This window comes from Nyctereutes procyonoides, unplaced genomic scaffold, assembly GCF_905146905.1.
Source record: "Nyctereutes procyonoides isolate TBG_1078 unplaced genomic scaffold, NYPRO_anot_genome, whole genome shotgun sequence".
NCBI lineage: Eukaryota > Metazoa > Chordata > Mammalia > Carnivora > Canidae > Nyctereutes > Nyctereutes procyonoides.
The window spans coordinates 16,665,341-16,682,673 of record NW_026575140.1 but is presented as its reverse complement, the minus strand read 5'-3'; the positions used below and the strand labels follow the sequence as shown (position 1 = coordinate 16,682,673).

At 45.8% G+C, this 17,333-nt stretch overlaps 1 protein-coding gene across 2 annotated transcripts in view; it reads right to left on the bottom strand.

Moving 5' to 3' along the window:
* Positions 1–979: 979 nt before the first annotated feature.
* Positions 980–17,333, bottom strand: part of WWOX (WW domain containing oxidoreductase) — a 941,967-nt gene continuing 925,613 nt past the window's right edge. The window contains exons 9-10 of one of the 2 annotated variants that reach the window (XM_055305709.1): positions 1,868–2,067; positions 980–1,098 (exon numbers count right to left, since the gene is read on the bottom strand). In XM_055305709.1, the coding sequence (XP_055161684.1) occupies positions 1,879–2,067 (189 nt within the window). In that variant the 3' untranslated portion in view covers positions 980–1,098; positions 1,868–1,878. Of the gene's footprint in view, positions 2,068–17,333 lie in introns of both variants that reach the window. The other variant, XM_055305708.1, reaches the window with a different exon arrangement.

Below are 17,333 nucleotides of genomic sequence, written 5' to 3'. Positions count from 1 at the left end.
CGTTTCATCATCCAGCAGGCAATCCCAGGCTCACTCACATGATGGCGGTTCCAGAGTCCCAAAAAGTAGCAGGAAAAGTCAAGCCCCGGTGCACAAGCACTTTTCAAATTGGCCAAAGCAAGTCATGTGGCTCGGGCCAGAGCCAGTGTGGGAGGGGACTGCCCAAGGTGTGGGGACCAGGAGGAGAATTATGAGGGTCACTTTGCAAACAGTCAGGAGCTCTAGAGGCTTTGGACCAGAAAAGTGACAGTAGCACGTTTGTACAGATTTTGTAAGGAAGACTCCAGCCAGATGGGAGGAGGTAGCCAGGTTCTGGGGTGCTGGAAAGCACTGGCGTGTGACTACACTGCACCACACGGCTGGGGCGCAGATTCATGACATTGTCTGGCCCGAAACTGCCATTATCAGGAGGATGAACAATGACACACACACACACACACACACACACACACACACACACACACACACACAATCCTACCACCTGGTATTTCCTGGCATTTCAGCAAAACCATTCTATCAGGCCAAGGTCGACTTCCTTACATCCCTGATGGAATGGGAAAAGGGGTTAGCTGGAAAGAGACCCCAGTTACCCCCATTCTGATGCATAGAGAGACTGTCTAGTCTCCAAGAACTTGATAATTACAGGGGGAGAAAACCACTGAGGCCCGTAAGAACCCACTAGAAGTAATAACAAAACCTCTTAAGGTGAAATTAAACGATAGTCATTTTTTTCTCTTTCTCTCTTTCTCTAACAGAAAATATGATGCTGGCATGCTAATCGCGAGAGACAACTTGGCCCACGGACAGCCACAAAGCACAAAAACAAAACAAACTCTGAGAAGAAACAAGAGCGGTGTTTTCCTGGCATCTACAAGAAGCGCTTTATTTTTCCTCTAGATTTCTTTTCTAAAAAAACAAAACAAAACAAAAAACAAAACTGAGACAAACATTTAAAGAGACAGTGCACAACTTCAGGTGATCATATTCAAGCATGTTCTTTTATTAAGCGTTGGACGGGAGGAGAGGAAGTGGAAGCGGAACGCTCGAGCAGGGTGACGGGGAGGCACTGAGCCTCCACGGTCGGGATGCCTCTGGAAACTGTAAATGTAGAGTGAACAGAACAACTTTTTATCCTCTGCCCCCCAAATATCCTGTATATGCTCATGGATGCAATGCTTCCTTTCTTGCCTGCCAAGGTATCTAGGGAATGATTTGCAAAATTCGTTTGCTATCCTCTCTGAAGAATTTTTTTTTGTGCAGCTTTGGCGAGGGGGTCGGTGGGCCAGCCCTCTGGCGACCCACCCGCTCTGTGTATTCCACCCATTTCTAAGTGTCACCTCCCTCTTGGCTGGCTGGATCAGGGGTCTGAGAGCTCTCTCCCCTGGTCACTGCCATGCCCACTCAGACTTGGTCAGGGTGAATGACAGGATGGACACTCGCCTCTTCTTCCCTGCACAGACGAAGGCCAGCTCCTGATTACAGTGTGGCCACGGCAGGCTGTGCTTGTGGGGGTGGCCGGGGGGTGGGGGGAGGACACCTGGCTTTTTGAAACAGTGCTGCAGAATTGCTTGGGCTTCCCCAGTGAGACAAGGAACCTGCACACCACCTAAACAGGCCCCCGACAGGAAAGCAAAGAGACTTGCCAGCCTCACCCAGCCCCAGAGAAGAGAGATTGTCCGCTTGGCCCTGCAATTCCCTGCTTCCCGTGGGTACTTGACATTTTTTCACTATGTTGTGACTACTCTTATTTCCTTTGCTCTGGCGGATCTGAGTCAAGGGGGGGTGGAGGGGGACGTGGAAAGCCCCCGGATAAGAGGTTGGCGGGGGGCCAGCGTTGGCAGCGGGGTGGGTGTGCGCGGATGCTCACCGGAGCTCCCCTTAGCCCGACTGGCCGCCAAGCCCTTCCTGGATCAGCCTCTCGCTGAGCGCCCACAGGGCCCGGGCCGTCTCTTCGCTCTGAGCCTCGGCGGACGGCATGCAGCGGCAGCAGTTGTTGAAGTACATCCCTCCCAGGCCCTCAAGCTCCGGAGCCGCAGCGCAGTAGACGGTGGTGGCAGCTCCTTGTTGCTGGAAATCAAAAAGAAGAGACCCCCCCAAATATTTTTTTTGTTTGTTTTTAAAAGAAGTGATGAGCTGACTTCATCCTGTCTGGGGATTAGCAGACCCCGCCCTGCCTGGCCCGGAGACACCTGGATCTCGGCTCGGCAGAGGGTACCGAGCCCAGCAGGTGACCGTACAAGGTGTGATGTGACCATCCTGCGAAAGCAAGTTCATCAACTTGGTTGCAACTTTTTACACCTTGTAGAGGTAAAGGCTTCGAAAATAAATATGCAATATCAGTCACATCAAACGTCTCTTCTGAGCAAGACGGCATCCTTTTGAACACACAGGAACAAATTCATCCAAACCGCTGACTTCTCAATGCATGATATAATCTGACACCAAGACGTTTCTAGAACCTTCTGTCTGAATTAAACCAACCACTCTAATGATGGCCCATCAGATAGAAAACCCAGAGAGGGACTGGTGCCAGACCTTTCCTTTCTTTTGTTGCCCACAGTGCTGCTATGGGACGAGTTTGCAGGGCTGTGTGACACTGTGCTGTGTTAAGACACACATATACATGTACTCCATGCCATGTACATACATTCCTCATGCAGACACCCGACACGCGTGTTAATTCATCCAGATCCTGTGTAAACCTGTTTGTAAATGCCGTAGTCACCCCGTATTTGCAATGGGACAGTGACTAAGGGGGTACATTTCCTCCCAGCCCACTTCAAATTGTAAGTTGCAAAGAGTGCGATTGATTACTTTCGATTCACCTTTTGAGTAACAGTTGGTGCTGTGGCTAGGGATGTGTGTGCCGGTGGGGCACCATATCATCCCGGCTGACACAATGCTGTCAGGGATGCCGTAAAGAGGGCAAGAAATCACTTTGCTTTGCAAGCCATAATTAAAAATAATAGGCTGGTGTTCATGGGGAGACATGGTAGGCACGGCTCTAATTTAAAACCAATACAGTTTATCTGGCATCTTATGATTATTTATGTGCATCACAGCCCTTGCTGCACCAACTAATTATCAGCTGATTGGGAGGAGGGTGGTGGAAGAGGATGGAAAAGGTAATGGGGATAAGGTCGCCATTAGGGAAGACACGAAGGATATTTGACAGGAAGGGAAATGCATTTCTGTCCTCACCCAGAGCTTACCATTTCCCTGCCCGTACAAGGCTGACATCGTGCTCAAGCAGAGCTTCGTGTAGGGAGAATCATCCTTCTCCCGTCACTTTGGTTTGCGCTTATTGGGATTGCGCTCTAGAACCATTGGGCGCCAAGGTCCTTTTGAGAATCAGGATCTTGAGGTGTTACAATTTTAGGAAAGTACTACAAAGCAGACTTTGGGGTTTCTGCTTGGTTGTTTGTTTTGTGGGGGAGGACTTCAGTGTCAGTTTCTATGGTCATATTTGAAATAGTCTGCAAAGCAAATGGTCCAACACAGTCAAGCAACAGGATTGTGGGGAGCAGTATGGAGAGTGGACTGGGATGTCATCAGGCTTGAGAGTTCTGATGATTACTGGCTGTTTGGTGGGTTGGACAAGTCCCATTAGTCCAGAATTTGAACATCTGACATGACTTCGATTTAATTAAATAGTAATTGGGTGTTTTACTTTCCCAACCCTCTCACCATGCCCACTCCCCAAATAGCCAGTTATTTTCTTGGATTCAGCTATTTCTTTCCGAATTGATTTGTGTGGCTCAAGTGTAATGGAAATAAGCTCATGTCATCCAAATTCCCTCTCACTGAATTATCATTCCTAATAACCCTTAGCTTAGCACCTGGCACATTTATTGAAAGAATTTTGAGTGGTTTATCTGACTCCTCTGCATCCCATGTGGGGAAAAAGGGAAGCAAAGTGCCTCTAAAGACAAATTGAAGAACTGAGATGCTCATCCCAGTAACTCAAGCCAAGTATCATCTTGGCCTCGATTCTTAGCAGAGTTCAGGTGGAAACGGTGTTTTGCATAATTTTCTGGATAGCTTGGATTTCCATTCTACTTTGTAGCTGCCAAAACCACCAAAGAGTGGTCAGGTGATTTATCATCAGCTCCCAAGTGGTGAGAGAATCCAGTCAGCTCATTCCCAAATCGAGGCTCCCCACCCCTACTCAAGAGTGCATATAATATCAGCGTTTGCACATCACGACAGTGCTACCAATCCTGAGAGAAGATCAAAGTAGACCATCTGGGAGAGCAAAAAGCAGAATTCTTCCAAGCCCAATGTAATATCTTGCCACTGTGACCTTCTGAAATGATACCACATTGCACTCTCGCACTGTTGGAATGGTATTTTTGCAAAGAGATTCGGCGCTGACGTTGATTCAGAATGAGGTTGACGAGGGAGCGGGGGGCATGCGTTTTCCCTCCGTGGAATCTCAAAGCAATCGCTGTTGACCTCATGGCTACCATGCTGAAAACCACAGATTTTAGAATGGCCCAATCTTCTACCAAGAGCTGGCTTTGATTCCTTTGCCACGAGGCTCAGGGTGATGCACAATCTTAATGGCATCATCGGTGGCTCTGGCTTTGTGCAGAACATGGTGCGGTAGGGGCCCCTGAAAGCAAAGACCATCTCTACTCCGAAGATGAACTGCGTATAGTTGGCAAAGCCACCCCCTGGGTTCTCGCTCCATTCAGCTGGTGCCTTGCTTTCCTTTCCTCTCTTCTTGGACACTTAAGCAGTGATAGTACCTTTCAGTGCCAAGCCCGCTACCCTTCTGACTTCTCGGGGAATTCTCTTTTCAGTTCTTTTCACCCATGGCAGCCTCTGAGTGACATCTTTATATGATCAGATGTGATGACAGTTTAATAACAAGTTCTAATTTTTGGCTCATCAGCTTTTTGGTCTGCCTATCATCAGAATGAGACAGTCACATTAGAGAAATCTCATTAGTAAATAAGCCGGTACTGCTGATACCAGATAAAACATTTTTAAACTGATAAAAAAAAATTTTTTTAAAGAGCCCTTTAATCATCATCGAATGACTTTCATGCCACTTTTTGGGGCATCAGTACATAATTCAGAAAAGATGAAAGAGCCGTATAAAGGAAATAATGTTAACAACTCTGCTATAAAATATCTGAAGCAACGTCTTGTTGGTTGTCACCACTGCTCTACTGATCCATCGTGATAAAATAATAGCAGCACCTTGACACATAAACACTGGCTGGAGCTGTGGGTTCCCCTAAATGAATTTTTAAGAACAATTTATCGGAAGCCTATAGGCTGCGTGCGGTTGCAACCCCTGGGAACTGGGGTACAGCGGCTCCATCCTGGGGACATGGAATGAGTTAGGGTGTGGATGACACGGGACTGAGATTTTCTGGGAAGCCCAGCAGAATCTTTAATCATGTCTGAATGCCATTTCTGATCTAGTCAAACATTTGCGAGCTGCCAGAGGAGAAGTGCGCCATCAATCTTTATAGTGTATGTAAAATTACTTACGATTCTTTTTTGGGACTAAGTTAAGAGTATCTTGGTAATAAGGGTTCATCATTTTCTTTCAGAAATCATTTGTCAGATTTGCAGTACAATCTGCAACTACAGAAAGGTGGGATTTAAAAAGCAGTTGTTTATTTATAGTTGAGGCCCTGAGATCTAAATTATCCTTCCTTCCAAAACCCTTTGTCGGGATGAAAATGTTAAGTAGCCGCTTTTCATCAACATTTATTTGATAACCGCTGGCCATCAATTTGGAGCCGTCAGCATAGAATACAAATGAATATTGACTCTTTTAAAGGAAAAGGTACAGAGGTTTCTGATAAACAATATATAGTAGAGAAAAAAGCCACCCACATATTGATATTTGTGATGCATTGGTTAGTACTCTAATATAGCTTACATTTTAATAAGGACACCTATTACACAATGTTGAGTTTTCAAATTTCTCTATTTTAAAATGCATGCTTACTTAAAAGGAAGATGATCTTCCTGTCTTAACGTAGGTTTCACTATGAGACGTATAAAAATACATAGACACGCTCTCATGGAATATCTATATATTCAATGATTTCGAGAGTAGTAGCTGTTCTAAGATTGCTTTATTATAGACGTATTGATACCAGGACATCGCCCGGCTAATGCTGAATGAATCAGTTCAACAAAAAAGTAGTTGCGTAAAGAAACATGGCAAGGAAGTTAGCCTGAGCGTGTAGCCCCATAGGCAGGGAAGAAGAGCCCTTCTGGAAGTGGGTGGTGATTATCTTGCTGACCTCCAGGGACAGGGAGGGCAGAAAGGCAACACAGGTGCCTCTTCAAGCCTCCAAGCTTTCCCTGTTACTCCTCTGGGGTCTGTGAGGCAAACAAACACTTGCCCAGTGCAAAACCAGCCACCTGTCCGGTGGCTCCAGAATGTGGCAGTGACTTGTGATAGGAGGCGAGGGAGTGAGCGCACGTGTCTTGGTGGAATCAGTGGCTGCCTCCACACCCTGTCTTACCCTGTCTCTCAGTAACATTCCCGAAAGAAGAGTCTGTAACCACTCTACCGGAAACGGGCAAAACCACTTTACTGGAGAAAAGTTCATCTCCGGATACCTACACATCTGTTCCTCAAAAACAATTACAGTTTAAATCTCCAACGTGAAAGGCGAACAAAAGCAAACTGCCCCCAAAATATTATCAGTTCCCTACTTACCATCTGAGAACAATCTTGTAAGCCCTCCAACCTGTGCCACGTGTTTCATTAGTTCATGGAGTAAGGCAGCTTGCCTTCCCCAGGAGCACGACCACCGCCACCAAGTCACCCCCTTCCTCCACTGTGATGCTCGTGTAATCCAACTGACAGTCGTGAAGGAAGTGCCAATCAACTAACACACCGACTTCCACCAAGATTGTGTGAGGGGCTAGAAGAGAACAGAGGATCCGAAAGGACGCTGTCCTCCAAATTGTCATGCTCTCCTAGTGAGCGGTTGCCAGTAGGGACTATTCAAGGGGTGACAATGGCTAGCATGTATTGAGAGCTTACAATTCGTCAGGCACCACCCAGAGAGCTTTTATAAGCATGATAGTCTAACCCCCACCCAGCCCTCGGAACCAGGGACTATTATCCCCATTCGCCCAGAAGCCCGCTTAGTATCAGAGATTAAAGGCAACTTGTCCAAAGCCACACAGATAACCACACAGATCAACCGACTCCAGAATCCAGACCAGCTGCCGTGCAAGGCCTCCTTCCCAAACCTGGGGCAGAAATGTTTGCGTATTGCCCATTCCCTGCTGTGTGTCTCCCACTCGGCAGAAGCTTCCACATGAGGGCCTCTTTGCCTTTTTCTGGGCCACACCTTGTCTGATGCCCCGACGTGGCATGGAATGAAATGGGTTGTCATGTGTTCACCTGAGAAATGTTAAAAGGGAAGTTTTTCCATTGTTGATTTAGTCAGTGAACTAAATTGAAGTTATATCCATTTGGATTAACAAAATTGAAGACTCGGCACTACTGCAGAAGATGTAGGAGCAAATGGCCCTTAACAAAAAGGTCACCTGATTCCAAAAGCCACCTCCATGTGACAGATTTGCCCAGCTAAGGAACCTCCTCTTGGATCATAGGCTTTTTGGGGGGGCCATTAACTGAACCACATCAAAACCAGTGAAACCTAAGCAAATGTCCATCTTATAAATTCACATACATGTCAGATGACTGTGGCTTTTGGAGGAGAATACCTGACACGTTCTATCAGGGGTGCAGAAGAAACCCTGGTCCCCATTCCCCACCCTCTTAATTAGCTCCCAACAAATGTATTCCTACAAATTTGTGACAATTGACTCCCACAAAGGCTTTAAACCATAAGGGCTTGGATACATGCAGATACTTCCTGTTGGCATCAAAACAGAACTTTTGTTTTCACAGCCTTTGGGAGTTTTGCTAACTCACAGGCTGTTCTTAACATTTATTACAGAAGGGAAATACTACTCCATTTCTCAAAGCGAAAACAGCAAAGAAGATGAGGAATGTAGATATTTGCTTTTAACTGTGGAGGCTTTAAAAAGGGTGAGAGAGCATTCCAGAACATCCATTTAGATCACATTCAGATTTTCAGCCTGACAGAAGAGAACCCACTCTAATGTAATAGACAATGGGTTAGGATAGTCTCCTCTTGCCACAAGGAAACAGTTTTTGTTCTATTTGTTTTGCTAAAACAGGTTCTCAAGTGCAGAAAACCTCAGAGGTTCTTTTTGGTTGACTTGTCTCTCCTACAGTAGGTGAAAGAGGGTCCTTCCCCTGGTGATACTGGGGACCAGGCTACAAGGGGGCTTGATGGTGGTGGCTCTAGGGGAGGAAAGGGCTAGGCCAGATCATTACCATAAATGCAGCTGGTCCCAGCACAGGCCAGAGCTGGAAATTGCATTTTTTGAGTGAAGTGTCGGAAGAAGAACAAATGTGGTACAGATTTTGAGTAACAGCCACGTGTTCACAGGCCTCCATTCGGAGAGTCTCCAAAGTGCCACGGAGCCTTTCTTGACTGCAGTTCAGGTATTCTGAATATTATATCTCCAAATCCGAGTCAGACTACAAGGACCACAGCATTTCCCTTGACAAAAGACATGAATTTCTAGAAAGTTCATTATGGAGTTTTAAGAGAATGACTTGGAGACCAGGGCAGAATGAGATGCAAAGTCAGGACAGGACGAGCACTGCCGTTATTCCTCTGAGAAATATTTGCAGGATCAAGCTTAGAGACTTGTAGGTTCAGGATGGAAAGCTGCAAAGGACTTCTTTTTTTCTTTTCTTTCTTTCTTTCTTTTTTTTTTTTTAAGACAGAAGAATATATTTGTCTTCACTAGCCTTAAGTTTTGGGAAGGAAAAGGCAGCCAATTCCAACCATCCAAAGAAGCCCAAAGCCATGTTTATCCTGGGAAGGCTGGGCATGGGAGGATTTTCACTTAGGCTATCAGCAGGATTTAAGGGCGCACTGACCTTGGTAGGCTTTCAGGACCTGTGTTTTCAATTCAATGAACTGTTCTGAACTTTCCCTTGAAATAAATGAGGCCCTTTTCATACCTCTTCTGTGTTCCAGAATCTCTGCCATAAATGTTCCAAGGGCTCCGTGACAGATTTATCTCTGGTCTTGAGAGTGGAGGAGCAATACTTAGAATGATTTTGTCTTTCTGAGACCTGTTGTTCTCTGAGACTGTAGACCTGCTTTGGGCGGGGGCGGGGGCGGGGACAGAGGCATGGGTGTGCTCCGCACCAGGGAAAGGAAGAGGAACCGCTCAGGAACAATCAGGAACAATCCGGGTGGGCAATACTGCTCCTGCTTATTCCTTATGCCCCCTTCCATTTGTGCTCGCCAAAAACACTCTCAAGCTGATTGGGCCTGAGAGATGGTCTCCTTAAAAACAAGACAGGATGCCACTGACTGTGTCATAGCCATCAAGTCCCTGGACATTCCCTGCCAGTGCCGCCTGGAATACTCACATTGCTCAAAGTACAGTTTCCTTCCAAATGGGGAGTTCTCTTGCTGGGATGGAAGATTGCATTGGGGGGTATCTACTCTTCCACGGGTTAGTTTGAAACCACTAAGCAGAAGAGCCATAGAAATTTGCCACCAAAATTGGCACCATCCAATGGGACAGATCTGCATGGGACAGATCTGATGGCTGGTTCCTGAAATTCTCCAACTGGGCTGCCTCGATGCTAGTGCTGAGAGACTACTGGGTGTTTGTAAGAGATAAAAGAAGATATTCAGCGTGTGTTAATTTGAGACATTTTACATTTTTACTCTACTTCTTTATCCTCAGTTATAGCTAGCTCTGTATACTGTATATAAGTGTATGCCTCCGTATTTGCCATGTATACTGAAATAAACCTTTGAAATAATTGCCGGGCGGAATGAATGGGTTCCGTTCCAATATAATGGTGCAAAGAATATGTTCACAGTACAGGTGAAACAAAAAGCTCCCCCCTTCCTTTCTGCTGCATGGAATCACTCCAACGAGTCGGCCTGCCACGTTGGCTCTTTTAGACAACCAAGAGCTGACTGTTTTTGTGAGCAAGCCAGATTTCAGGGCAAACCCCAAACAAGCTGTTTGTTTAGATTTTAAGGTTGACAGTTCATTTACACCTAGGTCACATAAATATTCTATAACGTAGTACTGAAAGGCATGGGTGTGCGGGGTGGGGTTGGGGGGAGAGGATAAAACCCACAGAGTCTTCTGATGGGGCCACATCACGGCAAGAAATTAACTCTTAACTCTGTCTTCCAGAAACGAATGAAAAAAAAAATGGACTTTGTGATAATTCAGATCTCACAGGCAGGCACCCATGCCTGGCCCCGCTGTTTGCATTAGGTTTGTGCGTTTTCATAGCGAGCTCTCTGCAACAGATCATTTCTCAGGCTCAAAGACGCTGGCCTTGTTAATATTTCATTTAGAACATACTGTGGAGAGCGTCTCATTTATATTACTTCCATAATTAATGGTGATAGCTTAGGCACTGCCTTTACACAGAGAGATCTCATCACAGTGGTCGATGGGTAATGAGAAACAATAGATATTTCATTCACCAGCAGCTTGTTGCTAGTTAGTAGGAAATGATCGTGTGTGCTGTTGCTTTAATTGCCAGGGTAAATAATTCTGCCTCGGTGTTAGTGAACATTTTAAAGCACTCGATGCAAATAGACTAGAAGCAAAACAAACAAAAAAAATTACCTTGATTATACAACACCTTAGCATAGAAAGTTACAAAGGTATGTCTTTTTTTAAAAATTGTATTCTATCATGCAAATATTATCTAAATATGCATGTGCTGACTACTCATCTACTGTATTTTAGGAAATACAATTAGGCTGCCTTTCTCTTCTCCTATGTAGACTGTAAATAACTGTAGATCTTTCTCTTGTTTCTCTATGTAAATATATGTAAATACTAACAAGCTCTGCATGCTGATATTCTAGGCAATTTCAGGTACTTTTATAATCTGAAGGCATGTACTCGAACTGGTTTGTTAAAAGAAAAAGAAACTCTCTCAAACTCTTTAAAGCTGAATAGAAATTAAAGATTTCTTCCTAGATGGTTGTGGTTTCTTTTGTTTGCTTTCTCATCCCTAAACAGTGCTCCGCTCGGTTCCCTCACTTCCTCCCAGAGAGGAGACACGTGGGCATGCGCCTGGGCCGGAAACAATGTGGAACTCCTTGGCTTATATTTCTGCCCATTTTCCTTGGGTTTCCTAAATAACTTCTTAGAATCCTAAGATGGGCGTTTTTGGATTTTTCTAGCGAAAGAATCTGGAGTGAAAAAGGAGAATCATATTTATTGCTCCCCTACTACGTGCCAAGCACACTGCTAGGTGTTTTACATCCCCAAACCCTATGAAAGGATCCTGTCATTACTATTTCAAAGATGCGAAAACTGAGTCACAGCAAGACTAACACATGCCCAAAGTGGCAAAACTATTAAATGCCTCCCAAGCCCTGATTCTTTCCTGTATGCCAAGGGTCAGTAAGTAAACTTGGTCTGCAAAGGGTCCGATAGAAAATCTCTTAGGCTCTAAGGCTCTCTTAGGCTCTGTGGGCCATACAGTCTCTGTCTTAACAACTCAAATCTTCCATTGTTGTTATGGAACCAGCCATAGACAGCATGTCTACCAGTGAATGTGGCTGTGTTCCAATAAAACTTTATTTACAAAAGCAAGCCGAGGGCCAGATTTGGTCTACTGGCCTCAGTTTGCCAACCTCTGCTCTACACCGTGCCAAAACTCAGTTGCTCTTCAACAGAACATTAACATTTCCTTTCCCTTTCGGGTATATTTATGTGTTTGATGGGCTGGGGAAACCATTTGATCAACTGAAAAGTCTCCATTTCTTCCCTGCAGGTAGCAACAGTATTTGTAGAAGTCATGAAATAATAAGGAGGTGAGCAAAAATGAAGTCCCTTGAGCTTATAAATCAAGCTGTCTTCCTTCCTCAGACAAATCTCATTGCCAGGTTTCAATTTAGTTACCTTTTGTTTTCATAAATGGGGATGGAGGAAAAAAGTATGAAAGACTAAGGCAAAAAAAAAAAAGAAAGAAAAAAGAAAAAGAAAGAGATCGAGCGACGCTCACTCTTCAATGGGGGGAAAGAGGCTATTACCTCGGGTATCTATGGAAACCAAGCAGCACGCAAACTTTTTAATGGTTGGAAAACAGCGTTTGTGTTTGAAGATGTTTTTCCCAAGTATGATGCTTCAGTGTAAATGCATTAATTGACAGTTTCCTTCGGGACTTTTTTATTGAAGTGTCCAAACTTAATTTGATGGCACAGGGAACTCTCTGGAGCCCTTGAAGAATGCTGCAAAGTTAGGTCTTTAGAAAACTGAGCCGGCTCTGGCATCCCATACAAATCCAAGCCGACTCTCTTGCAAAGCAAGTGAAGAACCAGCCCTCACTCCCTGTGGTTTTCCCTTTAGAACGTTCGCCCTCTGAATTCACTCTGGGCTGGGAGAGACTCTTTCTAGCCTCTTTTCTAACAAGAAGCAACATGATCTTTTCTACCAGTAGGGACTGGGGGAGAAGGAGCAGGAGGAGGAGAGACCTGCATTTCAGTCGTCTGAGTGGCAGCATGGGAGGGGTGGGAATAGCCCAGGAGCTGAAATCTGAAATACCTGACCTCGAATCCTGACTCTGACACCTCGGTGGCCCTGTGACATGTCCCTGCACTGCAGCTGCAAATGGACATAGTAACAGCCCCTTCACATGGTCTTGGGAGAATGAGTGATAACCTCTGGCCGTTTCTTGAGTTCACAGTAGATCACTAGTTCAAAGGGGCCTGCAATTCTGGTTTTATGAAAAGATTTAAGACGGAGTATACAGATCAAAATGTCTTGCCTTTCCTTCATTTGAGGGACTTTTAATAGTAGGAGGCAATGGATTTCTGCCTTTGAAATTCAAGTGGCAGCCATCTATCTCACCAACCTTACCCAGCATCTCTGGGCACCACGCTGGCCATGGATTCCACTGCTCCTCAGTTCCCTGGCTGCGGCAACATCCATATCCCTGGAGCACCAACACTTGAACAATGGCCACAATTATTTGTTAAGTGCTATAAAATTCCAGACACCCTGCCCACCAAATCCCCAAATATCCCTGTGCAATGGTGCTTAGAGAAAGGGATGCACAGATGAACCTACAGATGAGCAAGCAAGTGCAGTTAAAAAAACGTGCAGTAAAAATACAGAATCTCGGTGTTGGGTAGATGGGTGGCTGCTACAATATTCTTTCAAGTTTTCTACCTAAAAGCTTTTATAATAAAATGTTCGGAAAATATATACATCCTTTCCTGTGGGCTAGGATACCCATTTCACAGATGATAAAACTGATGCACAGAAGTGACAGTGAGTGGCCTAATGTCCTCCACCTGGTTAAGTGGTGACATCCTTTTTGAAATCCATGCCCATCTGGCTCAGGTGTTCCTTCCATAAAGGGCTCATGCGCATCTCTGTTATACCTCCCAGAGGCATAAATCTACCAGTCGGATTTTTGCATCTAAACCTGAAACCTGGTATTGCCATACTATTCCCACCAGGTGGGTAGTCCTTGGGGTCCCCAACTCAGAGCCCAGAACTCAATGATCTCAAGAGCAAAAATGACTGGTGCGTGAAGGGATGTAAATTTACATTCATGCATTTGGTGGCTATTTAAGTTGGCTTTTGATTCTGAGATTCTGAGTTCCTGAAGGCAGAGGGTTGTTCTCACTGGCTGGTGCGGAACTGCTGATGCCTTCAAGCCCACTGACAGTGTCTGCGATTTGGACCCAAAAGTCTGAGATGGAGAAGTGTGCAAAGTGCTCAGGAGAGCAGTGTGGGCTGCAGGGCTGCCGCTGTCGTGGGCGGGAGGCAGGGCTGCTGCACCGGAGCCACACCTGGGCACGAGATGGTTGAACAGACAACCCTCTGCCTCGGCCTGTCCTCCTGCTCACAGTCCTCCATGTGGCGATGTCCAACTCCAAATTTTAGAAGCTAAAAAACAATTTCAGCCTGATCCTTATGAATTTGGGCACGGTGTCCCTAGGCACCTGCTTTGCTTCCTAACTTCATATTTAAACTTTTCTCCTCCCGGTTGAGCCAGCATCCCCACCTCTTACCCTTCTAACTCTAGAAGGTACGAAGCTTACATGTCTGCCTTTTGGTCTCCTCTCTGGAGACTCACCCGTCACCTGCCCCAACACCTCACTTTCCACTGATCACTCACCCAGCTGGGTTATTTTTTTATTATTTTAAAAGATTTTTACTTATTTATTCATGAGAGACACACAGAGAGAGACAGAGACATAGGGAGATGTAGGCAGAGGGAGAAGCAGGCTCCATGCAAGGACTCCGATGTGGTATAAAGAAGATGTGGTCTATGTATACAATGGAATATTACTGAGCCATTAGAAGTGACAAATACCCACCATTTGCTTCCATGTGGATGGACCTGATAGACCTGGAGGGTATTATGGTGAGTGAATTAAGTCAATTGGAGAAGGACAAACATTATATGGTCTCATTCATTTGGGGAATATAAAAATTAGTGAAAGGGAATAAAGGGGAAAGGAGAGAATATGAGTGAAAATATCAATGAGGGTGACAAACATGAGAGACTCCTAACTCTGGGAAATGAACAAGGGGTAGTGGAAGGGGAGGTGGGCGGGGGGGGTGACCGGGTGACAGGCATTGAGGGGGGCACTTGGCGGGATGAGCACTGGGTGTTATGCTATATGTTGGCAAATTGAACTCCAATAAAAAAAAATTTAAAAAAAAAGGAGCCCAATGTGGGATTCGATCCCAGGATCCCAGGATCACACCCTGAGCCAAAGGCAGGCGTTCAACTGCTGAGCCACCCAGGCGTCCCATCCCAGCGGGGTTATCGTCTCCGAGCTGCTGGTACCTCCCAGCCCACTAATCTCCCTCCTTCCAAGCACATCCCGAGCTCCTGTGTCTCAGCTGGGAAGAGTGTGAGGCTGGACAGCTGCCTCAGAGAGGGCTAGTCCAAGCCCAGCTGCCATAGCCAAGGGCAACAAAACAATAATGACAGTGATAAGGACCTATGAGTGCTTCCCATTCTCACTAGCACTTCACCAGGTAGGTGTTATCGTGGAGCCTGACAGAGGCTAAGGAGGCAAAGCCACTCACTGGAGGTGTCAGAGCTAAGATCTAAACTGAGCTTGTCTTGGTTCAAAAGCCATGTTCTTATTACTGACTAATGTTCCTTCCGGGCCCACACCCTGTTGGCTCTATGGCATCCCGGAATCACGCACAAATGTGGAAAACTAGCCCCATCAGGCTGTGCCTGTGTCCCCTGCCGGAATGATTTAATCCCTCTGATGGCCAAGTTACTGTTTGCAGAGCCTCAGGGACCCTCCTCCTCCTTTCGAGCTCCATTTCTCAGTCCTTAGATCCCTGGTTTCTGGCCTGGTGTCCTCGGCCTCTGGGGGGCATCATTTTTGCCTGCATAGGATTTTGAACACACCCCAGAAGAGGTCTGAGGTCCTTCCCCTACAACGTTCCTCTTCTATCACCTGCTTCTCAGGCAAAGGAGGTCTTATAGGCTGGCAAGGCTTGGGTTAATGGTTGAGCTTTTGTGGGCTGCCTAGCAGGAGCCACCGGGGCCGGCGCTTGACAAGCCAATTGCAGCTGGAACTCTCCTGTCCTCCAAGTGCAGAGAAATGCTGAACTCATGACAACCGGGTATACCGAGGAACATCTTACTCTGCATTCTCCCTCTCTGGCTGCCACACCTGATGGGAGTCATCCTCTCATAATTCCCGGGCTTGTGAAAAAGAAGGTGTACCCACCAAACAAGGTGTCGGCGGGGATATAGGCCAGCGGTGTAGCCGGCCCTCAAATTGTCAAGGTGGATGAAAATCTGTCCTCCATGGGCTGTGCCCTCTGGATTCCTAACTGACTGACTTTGCAAGGCAGGCCCCTTCATGTATGAATCCATATGGGGTGTGATATCTTCTAGCCAAGCCCTAGAATTCTTGCTGAACTCTCTCAAGAGCTCTCCGGAGGTATCTTTATCCACATATTAATTATAGGTAAACTGAGTCTTAACAAGTAAAATGACTTAACAAATAATTCTTGTTTACCGAGTTCTGATTTTGTGCCACCTGCCCGCCTCATGCTAAGGGATTCATGTGACTTTGGTGCATTCAGTAAGCATCGTCCCTGTGCCAGATTTCTTTGAGGCCACTAACCCAAATTATAGGTAGGACCCAAAGGGCAAGGGGCAAAGAAGAAGAGGCAGGGTCGGGAGCCGAACCCAATCTCTTGGGCTCCAGAACCTCACTCTTAACACCAGCCGCAAGGGAAATAGGAATGTTCTCACAGCCGGAGGGGCACAGGAGTATTGCACACCTATAGTTCAAGACTTCACACTGTCATTGTAGTAGATCTTTCAACAATAAGTAGCTAACACTTTTTGAGCATCCTCGGCTTGCATTATATTTTTCATGGGTACCATTTCATTTATAATACTCCTGTTTGATGGACATGGAATCTGAGGTCCAGAGACGTTAAGCAACTTGTCCAAGGTCACACAGCTAGTAAGTGGAGGTGCCAGCCTTTGAACCTGAGCTGCCCATGCTATTAACCTCTTTGCTGCATGGCATTGTGGGCCACAGAAGTCAGGCCCTCACAATGACGTGTCATTTATTGAGTGCTGGATAAATATTTCCAGTTAGTTCCTCCATAAGGGACATCTCAGACTCTTGAGTGTGATGCTAAAACTGGGATGGAGGCCAGGGCTTCAACTACTCATGAAAACATAATGAGAGTGACTCCATGTATTGGTTACCTGGAATCTGGGATCAGAGGAGGGAATAAGTCCTATGAAGGGTAACCTTTTAATAAGTATAAAAGGGGACTGGTTTGTTTTCCTTACTTGTTTTTAATATCTTCTGTTCTTTGAAGCGTCTTCTTGTTCCCTAGATTTTGGTAAAGGGCCAATTGATTTCAACTGTACTACATATAAGGGCAAATCCATAATTGCTCCAGATTTCAGTACCATCTAATCCCTCCCCAGAGGCTGAGAGGTATAACTTCTTGCTAATTGGAATACTAGGGCTTCAGACTCAGGTCCACCGTGTCTCTAGGGTCTATGCATCAACCTCCTCCCACCATCATGGTGAGATGTGCCCTGCCCTGTGTCTTAGGGTTGACCTTTCCACATAGGGAATCGTGAGAACGAACAGATGAATTGCTAGGCTGTCGGTTTTGACTGGTGTTGTAGGATGGCCTTGCTAAGGCTAGAAAGAATCCGGGGTTACCACCACAGTCATCCTTTTGTGGGGTGAGTTGTCAAGCAAGATAATTAAAATTTA